This window comes from Rhinatrema bivittatum, chromosome 2 (assembly GCF_901001135.1).
Source record: "Rhinatrema bivittatum chromosome 2, aRhiBiv1.1, whole genome shotgun sequence".
NCBI lineage: Eukaryota > Metazoa > Chordata > Amphibia > Gymnophiona > Rhinatrematidae > Rhinatrema > Rhinatrema bivittatum.
The window spans coordinates 690,507,698-690,521,058 of NC_042616.1; the positions used below are offsets into that span (position 1 = coordinate 690,507,698).

General features: G+C 44.0%; 1 protein-coding gene across 1 annotated transcript in view; it reads left to right on the plus strand.

Annotated features, from left to right (window-relative positions):
- The first annotated feature begins 5,033 nt into the window (after positions 1-5,033).
- The window catches only part of LOC115085500 (carbonic anhydrase 2-like), a 50,914-nt gene continuing 42,586 nt past the window's right edge, over positions 5,034-13,361 (plus strand). Inside the window, exons 1-3 of the mRNA XM_029591603.1 lie at positions 5,034-5,194; positions 5,432-5,611; positions 6,909-7,106. Of these exons, the coding sequence (XP_029447463.1) occupies positions 5,578-5,611; positions 6,909-7,106 (232 nt within the window). The 5' untranslated portion in view covers positions 5,034-5,194; positions 5,432-5,577. The remainder of the gene's footprint in view (positions 5,195-5,431; positions 5,612-6,908; positions 7,107-13,361) is intronic.

The following is a 13,361-nucleotide window of genomic DNA, read 5'->3' on the forward strand; positions in this document are numbered from 1 at the left end:
GAGCTGTTCCATCCCCTTTATCATTTTGGTTGCCCTTCTCTGTACCTTTTCCATCGCAACTATATCTTTTTTGAGATGCGGCGACTAGAATTGTACACAGTATTCAAGGTGTGGTCTCATCATGGAGCGATATAGAGGCATTATGACATTTTCCGTTTTATTAACCATTCCCTTTCTAATAATTCCCAACATTCTGTTTGCTTTTTTGACTGCTGCAGCACACTGAGCCGACGATTTTAAAGTATTATCCACTATGATGCCTAGATCCTTTTCCTGGGTGCTAGCTCCTAATATGGAACCTAACATCGTGTAACTACAGCAAGGGTTATTTTTCTCTATATGCAACACCTTGCATTTGTCTACATTAAATTTCATCTGCCATTTGGATGCCCAATCTTCCAGTCTTGCAAGGTCCTCCTGTAATGTATCACAGTCTGCTTGTGATTTAACTACTCTGAATAATTTTGTGTCATCTGCAAATTTGATAACGTCACTTGTCGTATTCCTTTCCAGATCATTTATATATATATTGAAAATCACTGGTCCAAGTACAGATCCCTGAGGCACTCCACTGTTTACCCTTTTCCACTGAGAAAATTGACCATTTAGTCCTACTCTCTGTTTCCTGTCTTTTAACCAGTTTGTAATCCACGAAAGGACATCGCCTCCTATCCCATGACTTTTTAGTTTTCGTAGAAGCCTCTCATGAGGGACTTTGTCAAACGCCTTCTGAAAATCCAAATACACTACATCTACCGGTTCACCTATATCCACATGTTTATTAACCCCTTCAAAAAAGTGAAGGAGATTTGTTAGGTGATGAGTCAGACCAACTGAACGAAATCACTGTGAACCTGGAAGATGTAGTAGGCCAGATTGACAAACTAAAGAGTAGCATTTACCTGGACCAGATGGTATGCATCCTAGGGTACTAAAGGAACTCAAAAACGAAATTTCTGATCTATTAGTTAAAATTTGTAACCTATCATTAAAATTATCCATTGTACCTGAAGACTGGAGGGTGGCCAATGTAACCCCAATATTTAAAAAAGGCTCCAGGGGCGATCCGGGTAACTATAGACCAGTGAGCCTAACTTCAGTGCCAGAAAAAATTCAGTTTGTCTGACTCATCACCCCTGAAAACCATCTCTGGAACTGGTATCTCCCCAACATCCTCTTCAATCTCTCCTCATAAGTCATTCGATGAAGACCATCCACCTTTTTGGTCGCCCTTCTCTGGACAGCCTCCATCTTGTCTCTGTCTTTTCGGAGATACGGTCTCCAGAACTGAACACAGTACTCCAGGTGAGGCCTCATTTAGCTATCGCCTTGTCACATTGTTTCGCCGACTTCAGATCATTAGACACTATCACCCCAAGGTCTCTCTCCTACTCTGAGCACATCATCCTTTCTCCCCCCATCGAATACAGTTCATTCAGATTTCCACTCTCCATATGCATGACTCTGCATTTCTTGGCATTGAATCTCAGCTGCCATATCTTCGACCACTCTTCCAGCTTCCTTAAATCCCGTCTCATTCTCTCCTCTCCTTCCAGCGTGTCCACTCTGTTGCAGATCTTAGTGTCATCCGCAAAAAGACAAACCTTACCTTCTATCCTTTCCGCAATGTCGCTCACAAAGATATTGAACAGGACCGGTCCCAACACCAATCTTTGAGGTACACCGCTTAAAACCGCTCTCTCTTCAGAGAGAGTTCCATTTACCATCACACATTGTCTTCTGTCCATCAACCAGTTTGCAGTCCAGGCCACCACCTTGGCACTCACTCCTAAGCTTCTCATTTTATTCACCAGTCTCCTGTGCGAGACGTTATCAAAAGCTTTGCTGAAATCCAAGTAGATTACATCGAGCGCTCTTCCTTGATCCAATTTCTTGGTTACCCAGTCAAAAAAGTCAATCAGATTTGTCTGACAGGATCTTCCCCTGGTGAATCCATGCTGCCTCTGGTCCAGCAATTCTCCCGACTGTAGATAGTTCACTATTCTCTCTTTCAACAATGACTCCATTACTTTTCCCACCACCGAAGTGAGGCTAACTGGTCTGTAGTCATCTGCCACAGTGTCCAAGGGTCCACCCAAAACCTAACAAACAATAACAGGGGGTGGTCCCAAAATCAAGCACGACCTTCTAAAGTGTAAGAGATAATCTGAAAATGATATAAGACAGATCAAAATACTATTTTCTACTGAAAGGCATTAATAGGAAACAAAGTTACACTATTTTAAAATTTGTCAGGCTTGTATCTATCTTGGTTTTCACTTTAACTTTCTAAAAAGCAATTAAAGATGTTAGCCTAGAACAGTGGTTCTCAACCGGTGTGTAGCACAGGCAGGTGTGTCGCCACACTTCCCGGACCCCTACTGAGCCAGCTGCTCCCCCTACCCGAGCAAAATAGGTCCTCCACCCGGGCTTAAAACGCTGATAGCCCAGGCGGAACGTAGCAGGACAGCTGGAGTCAGCGACACTCATGCTCCCTTCTTCCCACCCTCCCCCCCGCGGCCCAGAAGAGGAAGTGGTGAGCAGTAGGTGCATGCCCGGGAAGAAGAGACCATGCTAATTCGGGCAGCGTCAGTCCGAAGAAGAGAGGCGCAGCCTGAGGAATGAGCAGCGTGGCTCGGAGATAAACGAAGAACAACGTCAACCCCCGCAGCCGATGGGACTCCTTTCTCCGCGAGGGCTGAATGTGAAGGAGGTTGCTACTGCCGTTAGGGTTGGAAGTCGAGGAGGCTGCTGCTGTTGCTAGTTTGGGGGGGTGGGTGGGAGTGAGTGAATGAGCAAGCAAGCATATGTGTTTGAAGTGCTGTGTGGGTGTGTGTGAGTGAGACAGCATGGATGTGAATGATTGAGGTCTGTATATGTGAAAGAGAGTATGTGTGTGATTGTGAGCCTGTGTGTGAGAGATAGCATGAATGGAAGTGCATGACTGAGAACCTGTATGTGTAAGTTTGTGATTGAAAACCTGTTTGTGTGAAAGAGAATGCATGTATGATTGAGATCCTTTGTGTGTGACAGAGATCATGTGTATGTATGATTAAGAGCCTGTGTGAATAAGTAAAAGAGAGACCATATGTATCTGAGTGTGATTGAGAGCTGGTTTAGGTGAGGGAGCATGTGAGTATGTGCTTGAGAGCCTGTGTGTAAATGAGAGGAAGAGAGAGCGCATGTGAATGAGAGTCTGTGTGTGAGAGAAAAAGGCAGCACGTATGTGTGCGATTGAAAGCCTGTGGGGCGGATTTTCAGAGCCCTGCTCGCCTAAATCCGCCCAAAACCGGGCGGATTTAGGCGAGCAGGGCCCTGCGCGCCGGTGAGCCTATTTTACATAGGCCTACCGGAGCGCGCAGAGCCCCGGGACTCGCGTAAGTCCCGGGGTTCTCCGAGGGGGGCGTGTCGGGGGCGGGTCCGGTTGTCGCGGCGTTTAGGGGGCGTGTCGGCAGCGTTTGGGGGCGGGTACAGGGGCGTGGCTACGGCCCGGGGCGGTCCGGGGGCGTGGCCGTGCCCTCCGTACCCGCCCCCAGGTCGCGTCCCGGTGCGCAACAGACCCGCTGGCGCGCGGGGATTTACTTCTCCCTCCGGGAGGCGTAAATCCCCGGAGAAAGGTAAGGGGGGGGTGTAGACAGGGCCGGGCAGGTGGGTTAGGTAGAGGAAGGGAGGAGAAGGTGAGGGGAGGGCGTTAGAGGATTCCCTCCAAGGCCGCTCCGATTTCGGAGCGGCCTTGGAGGGAACGGGGTAGGCTGCGCGACTCGGCACGCGCCGGCTATACAGAATTCATAGCCTTGCGCGAGCCGATCCAGGATTTTAGTGGATACGCGCGGCTCCGCGCGTATCTACTAAAATCCAGCGTACTTTTGCTGGCGCCTGATGCGCCAGCAAAAGTACGCCTATTCGCGTTTTTTGAAAATCTACCCCTGTATGTGTGAACATGAAAAGACAGACATCATGTGTGTAAATGTGTAATTAAGAGCCTATATAAGTGAGAGAGAAAAAGCATGTGTATATGTGAGCGATTGAGAGCCAGTGTGAGAGAGAGAGGAGAAAGTTGCAAGCAAACCACCCCGCCTCCTGCTAATTCAAAACAATCTCAGGGCACCTGGATATCAAACGTTCCCAAGTATGCAGAGCAAAGCATTTTTTTATCCTTATTATTTTTCATTATTGGGCCTTTGTTTCTGCTATTTTGAAATATTTTATTGGTATCTAGAAAATTTTTATAGGAGTTTTTAAGTATTGGATATTCCATTCATCAGCTGTTTCGAAATAATCTGTTCTTTTTGTTAGTATGGTTTTACTGCTATTGATTTTATATTTCTTGATTTGTTTTATAAGGACTGGTGATGTTTCTCTTTTTCCTTTGTTACATCGCATACAGAGACCCTGGCTTGTTGCAGTTTCCAATTCAGTTTTTGTCTACATGCTTCTAGTTATGCATTTTGGTCTCTTTATTCTTTGTTAGGTGAGGGTCAGCACGTGATTCAGGTGAGGTTTTCTGCTGGCCTGTAGTTTCTGTGTAGGACTCTATAGTAGCCTGGCTTGTTCCGTTTTCCTAATAGGAGGTGTATTGATATCTTAAGGCCAGGTGTAATATTTTCAGTGTTGCCTTTTCTTAAATAAGGTGCTTACTGTTTGAGTACTGGAAATTGGTGCTGTTTTGGTGTGGGATGTTTACTATTTATGCAATTTCTGTTCAGACAGTATATGTACCTTTCCCTTGTGTCATTCTTAACAATAAAAATAATACTGGGCCTTTATTTTTTTTATTTCAGCCGTGAGTTGTAATGAGCAGTGTGTCACACATATGAGTGTGGCCTGTCAGGTGTGTCACGATGGGGAAAAGGTAGAGAACCACTGGTCTAGAGAACGCTAAGGCAAGACTGGCATTGAAAATGTAAAGGCTGAGCCTCAGCCGCCGTTGATATATTTTTCTCCTCCAGCAGGGGGCAGCAGTGGCACGAAGGTCCTCTCCTCCAGCGTCCTGCTTTGCTAATTGAAAAGCAGCGCACGGAGGAAGCTCTGACACGAGGAGAGAGGTTTGCTGTCGGCGCAGCTCGGGCATTTAGATGGGGCTAAGCGGATAATTATGCTTGGGCAATGCGAAGGCAGCGTTGCAGGACGGCCGGGAAGGAGAGAGAAGAGCACGGAAAGGGATGCCGTCGCAAAGGAATGTCACGGAAAGCCGGTAGGTTGCGCTGATCGGCATTTGGAAGGGAAGCCAGCGATCGGACGAGGGACCGGGGCTTCCGCAGCGGCTCGGCGGGTGCGGACTGGTTCTGGCCGCGGGGCAGGATTCCGGGCAGCTCCGGTCGCGGGCTGGCTCGGCAGGGTATGGGGGGTGGAGAGGGAGGAGGAGGAGGAGGAGGAGGAGAAGAAGGAGGTGATTGAGGATTCATGTGCTTTTCTCTCCGCCCCCGAGCAGGCTGAGCTGTAGGAGCCAAACCCACCTGCTGTGGTCAGAGGGCGACAGAGGCAGGGAAGCCTATAAAAAGTCCCCAAGAAGGAGCCCAAGGACTGAGAAACAGAGACCACGAATCGGGGCCACATATTCACCGGGACAAACAGAAGATGGCACATGTGTGGGGCTATGACCATCACAACGGTGAGTGACTCTAGTAGGGACCGCTGCTTAGCTCTCGGGGCCAGGAACAGCTCCGTGCTTGCTGTCTGCAGTCACACAGAGACCCGTTGCCGCGTCCAACCAGCATCAAACCCCTCTAGCATAGGAGCAGGCACTGAGCATGTGGCAGTGCCACTGATGGTTTCTAAAAGCATCCCCTCAAGTCTTTACCAAATTTTTTGTAGTTTTTTTTTGGGTTTTTTTTTTTTTTTTTACAAAATTTCATTTTCTGCTGTAGGGTATTAAGTATATAGTTTTGTTTCCTAAAGCTAATTTTAAAAAAATTGATTATACAAGAAAGTATGTGTGTCTGCATGTGTCTTGTGTCTTACATGTGTAGAGGACACCAGTGAGAACTGGTGCAGTGAGACTGTGTTCCCCATATTAATGATGCACAGCCTTAAAAGCTTTTCCTTTAGAAAGCAGAAAAGTGATTGCATAGATCCCTTCTTGCTTTAATTGGTGCCACCAGATATTTTCAGAGTATAACAATTAAAAAAACACTTTGAAATATTCTGTCTTGGGAATAAGTGGTAGGCACCTAAAAGTTTTGGTTATTACAAATGCCATTTTAAATAAAATCCCTTTTATTGTTGGTTAAATCACACACAAAATTATACACATGCAGTCTGCATGATGGATTCAGTTTTCCAAAGAGGTTTTTATTTTTTTTTCCTATAAAGACTTTTTCTCTTCATTAGAGAAATGAGACTTTAATGGTAAATGTCTGTGGGTCTCTGGTAGTGTCTGCCTTTTTAGAATATTACTCGGAGACCATTAGGGAATAAAACATGAATTGCAGCATTCCACAATGCAGACTTCTCCTAGAAATATCTCGTATGAGGATGTGCTATATTCGTGCAGATTTTGAAGATCCACTTCCACAGTGGTTGAAGTGTGTTGCTGCAGCATTGTTCTGCACCAGTAGTAGATTAAAGGCTGAACAAGCTCTGTCAGCCTTCACGTTATTTCCTTCAAGTGTCCTTGTACTAGACTGATTCCTCTTTCTGGTTGACCTTCAATGTCACTGGATGTCTGTAAAAGCTGAGGCAGACAACTTGTGAAGCAGTCTAAAATTCACTGCCCTGCTGATATAGTTGATATGTATTAAAGGCACTGACATCTTTAAGGTTATTTCAGGTAATATGAAATGTGTCTATTTTAAAGATGGCAAATTATGCAGGATTTATGTTTCTGGCATACCTACATAACCATAGGTTCTGTGATTTAATTCATCATCTTTTAATATCATTTAATTCATCATCTTTTTATCTTATAGGACCCAACCATTGGTATGAGAACTTTCCAATTGCCAAAGGAGATCATCAGTCTCCAATTAATATTATAACTAAAGACACGCAGCATGACCCTGCCCTGCTCCCCCTAAAATTCAGCTATGATCCATCCTCAGCCATCACCATCCTTAACAATGGCCATTCTTTCAACGTAGAGTTTGATGATTCTGAGGATAAATCAGGTTAGTTTTCACTAGAAGGAAATTATAATTACTGTATGGTTACTCTTTTGCCTAATCCTGTGTGCTGTTTCTGAAAGAGAAAAGGGATTGGTTTTAGCTGCGCTTGATCCTGTGCTTACAGACACATTCATTATCCTGGCAATTTATTTCAGTGTTAGGGATCTTTCATTTTTAATTTGTCAAGTGCATGACAAGGAACATCTCACTAGACTAAATGTCAATAGCTCTATGGCAGCTGAGTGTGGGACAAAATTAAATCTGCATGTTACCTGAATGCATTACCAGACGTATGCAGCGCTTTACAGACACAAAGTAAACTGTTCCTACTTGAAGCTTACAATCTAATAAAGACAGACGGGTGTGAAAAACAGACAAACACATGTGCGAAGGGATTTGCCATGTGTGGGAGAATGAAATCCTCTTGTCATGCATAGTGCATGCACACAGAGTAATAGACCTAAAGAGGCAAGGCGGGAGCCGGACTACTTTAGGTTTAGAAAAATTATAAAAACCTAGTCGTTTTCACAAAGGAACTGACAATATTTTCACCTGAGTTTCTAGGGATGTTTGTTTGGGTTTGTTTATATGACTTATATTCTGCTTTTCAGGATGTTGTAGATATTTCCCTGTCCCCAAAGGGAACACAATCTAAGGAAGGTCATTTTCTAAGGCTTTTTATTCCCATTCTCTGTCTATGGGGAAAATAGTTAAATCATGCCCTTAGTTTATTGCTCTTTAAGTTTTTGAAATGTGAGCTATAAATTTTACTTCTGTTTTCTAGATTTTAATGACGACTTAGCCTGTTTTATCCTATTTGAGGTTTGTGATCCTTTTTGATTTTTTTTTTTTATTTCAATTTTAGAGGTTTCTGATTAGAATGGCAATTGAATGGGAGATCAGGGTGGGGGGGTATGGTTAATGTTTTCTATTAATCACTTGGTCAGATTTTCTGTAGGTTATAATATAATACAATACCTAGATATACGCTTTTGAGTGTACTTTATCCAACCAAATTTATTCTATGACTTGTAATTTATCAAACAGCCCAGGTTTTGTATACATGCATGGACTTTGTTTTTATGTTTTAAGTTTGTATATTACCTTTTTATATTGTCTTCTGCTTTGTACATATGCCTTTTATGCATTAATTTTATTGCCAGTTGGACACTGCTTTGATAGGTCACACTCAGGAAAAAACAGTTTATGAATTTTTTTGTAAATTTACATTTAAACAGGTCTTGTTTGTACTTTTGGAATAATTAGTAGAATGGAAAGCTTTTGGCATGGCACTGATGCATCCTCTGCCGTCTACATAATGGCTCAAAAGCATGGATGACATTAAGATTACCGCCGCTGGCTGTAGGATATTGATATGAACAAACTGAAGTGGTAGGCACTTTAGTCTGAAGCATCTATCGGATTAACGGGACCTCCCGTAAAATATTAAGTAAGGAGGCGGTGGAAAGATGTTCCTTCCATGCCTTTCAAATCCCCAGGTGCTCCGTTTGCCAGCACAGTGCATTATGGCTTCTCTTGGTAGCTGCAGAGCAAAGCTAATGCAGGTGAAATCGGCTGCAGCTGGTGTCCTTCATATGTCAGAAAGCAGTGGGGAAAAGTTTATGCTGAGATTTTTTGCAGTGGTGAAGTAGGAATAAAGAATAATGTAGCTTGCACTTTCTTATCTAAACTGGTTCCATGGTAGCTGAAACCAGGTGTGTCTTGACTGGCAGAATAGGCAAACATGGTGCAAAAGTCCTGACAGCAACGCTGCCGTGGCTGGTTGGATTTTAGAGGAAGGTTTTTAGTTTAGTAATGTGGAGCTTGTAGTTGGTAGCATACCGACAGTATATTTTTACCTACCCTCTGCTCACAGAGTTAACGGGGAACCAGGTAGCTTTGTTGGATTGGACTCTGGTGGTTGCACTGTTGTGATTTGGCAGATAGAAATGGCCATGCTTCTGCACTGAATGGGTCTTCATATTTAATGGACAAAAGATAAAATTAAAAATGGCTAGCAGAGTTGGTTTGTCTTTTTGTCATTGCTTTATAAACTTACCTGAAGGCTTTTATCCAGTACTAGTTGAAATCCCTTGGTGGAGCAGTGATCTCTTGAGCCCTGGGGCAAGTACACTGTGGGCCCTCAACTCCCCCCCCCCCAAAAAAAAAAAAAAAACCCCACATGTACTCGTACATTCATATGCCACCACTTTTGTGCTCTCTCCCCCAGGCCAGACTTCACCATTTTCTCTCCTCCCTACATGTTGGACTCCACTATACTCTTTTTTTTTTTTCCCCTCTTTCTTCCTTCCTTTAACCCTGCCCCCTTCCCCGAAAGGGGCCAAGCAAGACCCTCCCCTACTGCTTTTCCACATCCAACACACTCTCTCTCCTCACCACACTATCTCCTTCTCCATCCAAACTGGACTACAGCACGCACTCTCGCCCCCTATTTTTAGAGCTGAGGAGGTAACGTTGATGGCAGTGGGGCTGAGCCAGCCTAATGTTTAGTTTTGGGGGCCGGCGCCGAGGCAGGCTTCAGCAGCCCTGGCAGGCAGCCTAAAGCCAGGAAGTAGCGCCGGAGAAAATCCGGGCCGATGGCAGCGAGTGCAGTGTTATGTGGGAGCAGTGCTGCCCATTTCCCACCTGCTCCGTAAAAGGGATGGTCCCAAAAAAACAGCACAGAAGCCGATCCAGTATAGCAGAAGTGCAAACAGAAAGCGTTGAATCGATATAAAGGTGAACAGAGCCTTTATTAATAATATCACAAGGTGACGACTCAGGCCGAGTTTCGCCCATAGATGTGGGCTGCTTCATGGGCTTTAAACAATCTATATGGCCAATGTGCAATGATAGCCTATGGTATTCTCTCAGTGGTATGTCTAGCACAGCTTCCACTCACTTCAATAGGGTCATGGAAAATCTAAATCCAGCGTAAACAGATCGGATAAAAAGTTTAGTGTGTGTGACTGCTGCCTTATACTTTAAGATGACTGGAAGAATTTTCAGTCAGAAGTCAATTTAAGTCACACATGCCAAAAAAATGTTTATCCGATCTGTTTACGCTGGATTTAGATTTTCCATGACCCTATTGAAGTGAGTGGAAGCTGTGCTAGACATACCACTGAGAGAATACCATTGGCTATCATTGCACATTGGCCATATAGATTGTTTAAAGCCCATGAAGCAGCCCACATCTATGGGCGAAACTCTGCCTGAGTCGTCACCTTGTGATATTATTAATAAAGGCTCTGTTCACCTTTATATCGATTCAACGCTTTCTGTTTGCATTTCCCCACCTGCATCAGCTTTTCTAGGGGAGGGTTTGTAGTGGTGAGGGAGAGAGCAAAGCACCAGCTGTGGCGGTGAATCGGGGTGGTGATGGCGGCAAGCTTGGGTGATTATGCCCTCCCCACAACTGTGGCAGGTTGGGGAAGGTCCAAGGTGGGAAAATTGGGCCAGGCACAGGTGGCTGCAGTGGGGACCGGAGAACAGACTGGCTCTTACTCAGCAGCATCCCGCTCATGCACCTTGACCTGTCCTGCCACTGCTCCTGGCCTGCTGGCCGCCCCACACTAGGTGGTTAGCGCTGACTATTTCTGGGGGCTCGACTCCCTTCCTAGAACAGTGCAGCATGCAGTCAGTGCCGCAACAGCACTCTGGAGGCAGATACCATAACTCCCTTTTACTTTTTTTTTTTTTTAAATATAGTACAAATGTGCAGCTTTTTTTCCTAATTTATATTTAAGGGATTTTTTTTATTGGGTGTTTAAAAAATGTTACTTTCTTGCTATTTCAGCAAAATAATTAATCCAGAAATGTTGTTTGCTTGTGGACAAACCATCAACTGTCAGCAGTTATATATGGAACGGAAATGTCCAGGAGTGCTTATTTGCAAACATTTGAACAATAAATTGGAGCAAGTTTCATTGATGAAAAATTATTAAGTGTGCCAACTTTTTCCTTTGAAACTGCAACATTGTAAACCTAGCCTCATTTTACTTGAAGGCACTTACTTTTAGCAATTGTATTTTATTCTGAGCCATTCATTTTTGAAATTCCTGAAAGTCCTTCCCCCTCCTGGGGACTGTAAGTCAGAGTATCGCTGTGCTGCTTTTCATCAGAACCTTGAGCAGGCAAACGACCCATGGGAGGCGTGAGGTGACCATCGAGAGCCAAAATCTGTGCTTTGAGAAGGGTAGTTTTAAAAATTGCAGATGTGATTATAATAGGCGTAAACAAACATAAGGAATAAAATGGAGCTAGTGGGGAAGAGGGATGACCCCTCTAGGACACCTTTCCTTCTAGTAGGGAGGAGGGTGGTGTGAGAGGTCTGAAAGGCCTATGGAAAAGAGGGGAGATGCTGTTTGGGTTCCCCTGTCTGATCAGCCTGCTAGGATATTAACAAGAAGACCAGGGTGCAGCCTGTTCTCTGATCAACCTGCTCGGCCGTCAGCAGAGGAGGAGGATGGGTGCGAAGAGGAAACAGCAGTATCTCCTGCCTCCCTCCTGCCGCCTCTAATCACCTTCACCTTTGTTTTTTGGGGTGGGTTTTTTGTTTTTTTTTGCAGTTATTTCCTAGCTGGGCGATTAAAGCAAAGTAAGGTGCAGTGAGGTGGGTTGTTTTTTTTTTTTTTTTTTAATCAAGTTCTGTGCTTCTAGGCATGAATTAGCAATGCCAGTGTTATTTTTAAGCTGCAGTAATTTTCCGTGACTAATTCATAGTAAGTGGGGTGAACACGCTCTTAATTGAAGTCACAATAAGTTTGGCCACACAGGCTTGCCATTTGATCGGATTTGTTGCCTTTTTTGTCCCCCAAGAGTGTGTTATGCCCTATGTAAATTACAGCAGGGAAAGGACACGGTGTTCCCCACACAGTCAGGCAGTGCTTAGAGACCTGCCAGCAGCGTTCACAAGCAGAGGCCTGAAGTACTGTGCACAGCTACTTCAGGATCCAAAATGCTTCAGCATTTTCTCAAGCTGACAATTGGAATGAAATGTTCATGTTGCAGAATCCTGCATTAATAAAAATCTTTTAAGAGGCAAAATGCATTAAGAACATTTAACTGTGTTGTAAATGTGTATTTTTTTATCCTTATCTTTACGGCTTCTAAAATAAAGTAATCTCATGTTTGTTTTATATATTAGTCTTTGATAAGTCACCAGTAGATTAGTATCCTATTAATGGAAAAATCCCTTGAGCGATGGCGCTATTTTTTTTTTTTTTCCCACTGGTAATGCTATTAAGTATAACGAAAAATGAGACACGCGCGCATACAGCCCCTTTGTTTTCTGATACACCTTGCTATATAACACGAGAGAGTAACTGCATCTTTTTTTTTTTTTTTTTCTAACCTTAACAGTCCCATGATTTTCTCTGCTTATAAAAGGTCACAGCTTGGCTGTTTAGCTAGACTTTCCCTTCGATTCCACAGCAGAGACTCATCTTCTAGCACCCGACCACGAATCCCGCAAGGTTTGCTCGTTTCCAGATCACCCCCATGTCTAACTGGTTCATAATATCTCTCACACCGCTGGTGCTTAACTATGGATGTGAAATGTATGCCCAGCGTACTGCACTCACTTCCCTGCTCCTACCTAATGCACCCCCTATACTTATCTGTATATATCCATTACCCATTTACTCGGTGCCGCCTTATTTTATGTAATCTGCTTTGGGCCTACCTGTAGGAAAAAGAGGAATTATCCAATGCCCATAAACAAATACCTGCAGCACCTGAATGTAATCCACTTTGCAGTATCCGAAAGGCGGAACAGAAATCAAATAAAATTAAAAGCTAAAAATAAATTTGTGCCGAGAAGTAAACTGATGTTGTGGTATTGTGTATGGAAAAGTGTAGTACTAGGGGGGAAGTTTTCACATTCCCTTTGAAAATCTGGCCCGCAAGGTCCATGGGTGCTTCTGCCTCTGCTGTTTGTGTGGGCCGAATCCACAGGGAAAAATCAAATCATTGTACATTACCATGACAATCCCCACTGCCTCCCCAGGAAAGCCCCTTTTCTTTGCAGGTGAGAGTGCCCATGCTTTTATCAGCCCAGAGGCTGTCCACCTTCAAAAACCCAATTTTTCTGGTAAACACACTTTGAAAATTGATCCTGTAGAAGTTTGCATGCTAAAAGAACTATCTGAGATACTTCAGAACATAGTCATGAACTCTGTTTTCAGGTTAATTCATTTACAAAATAGGTGAGTCAATGGACTGATTTTCAAATGCTGTATCTCTTTAAATACAGTC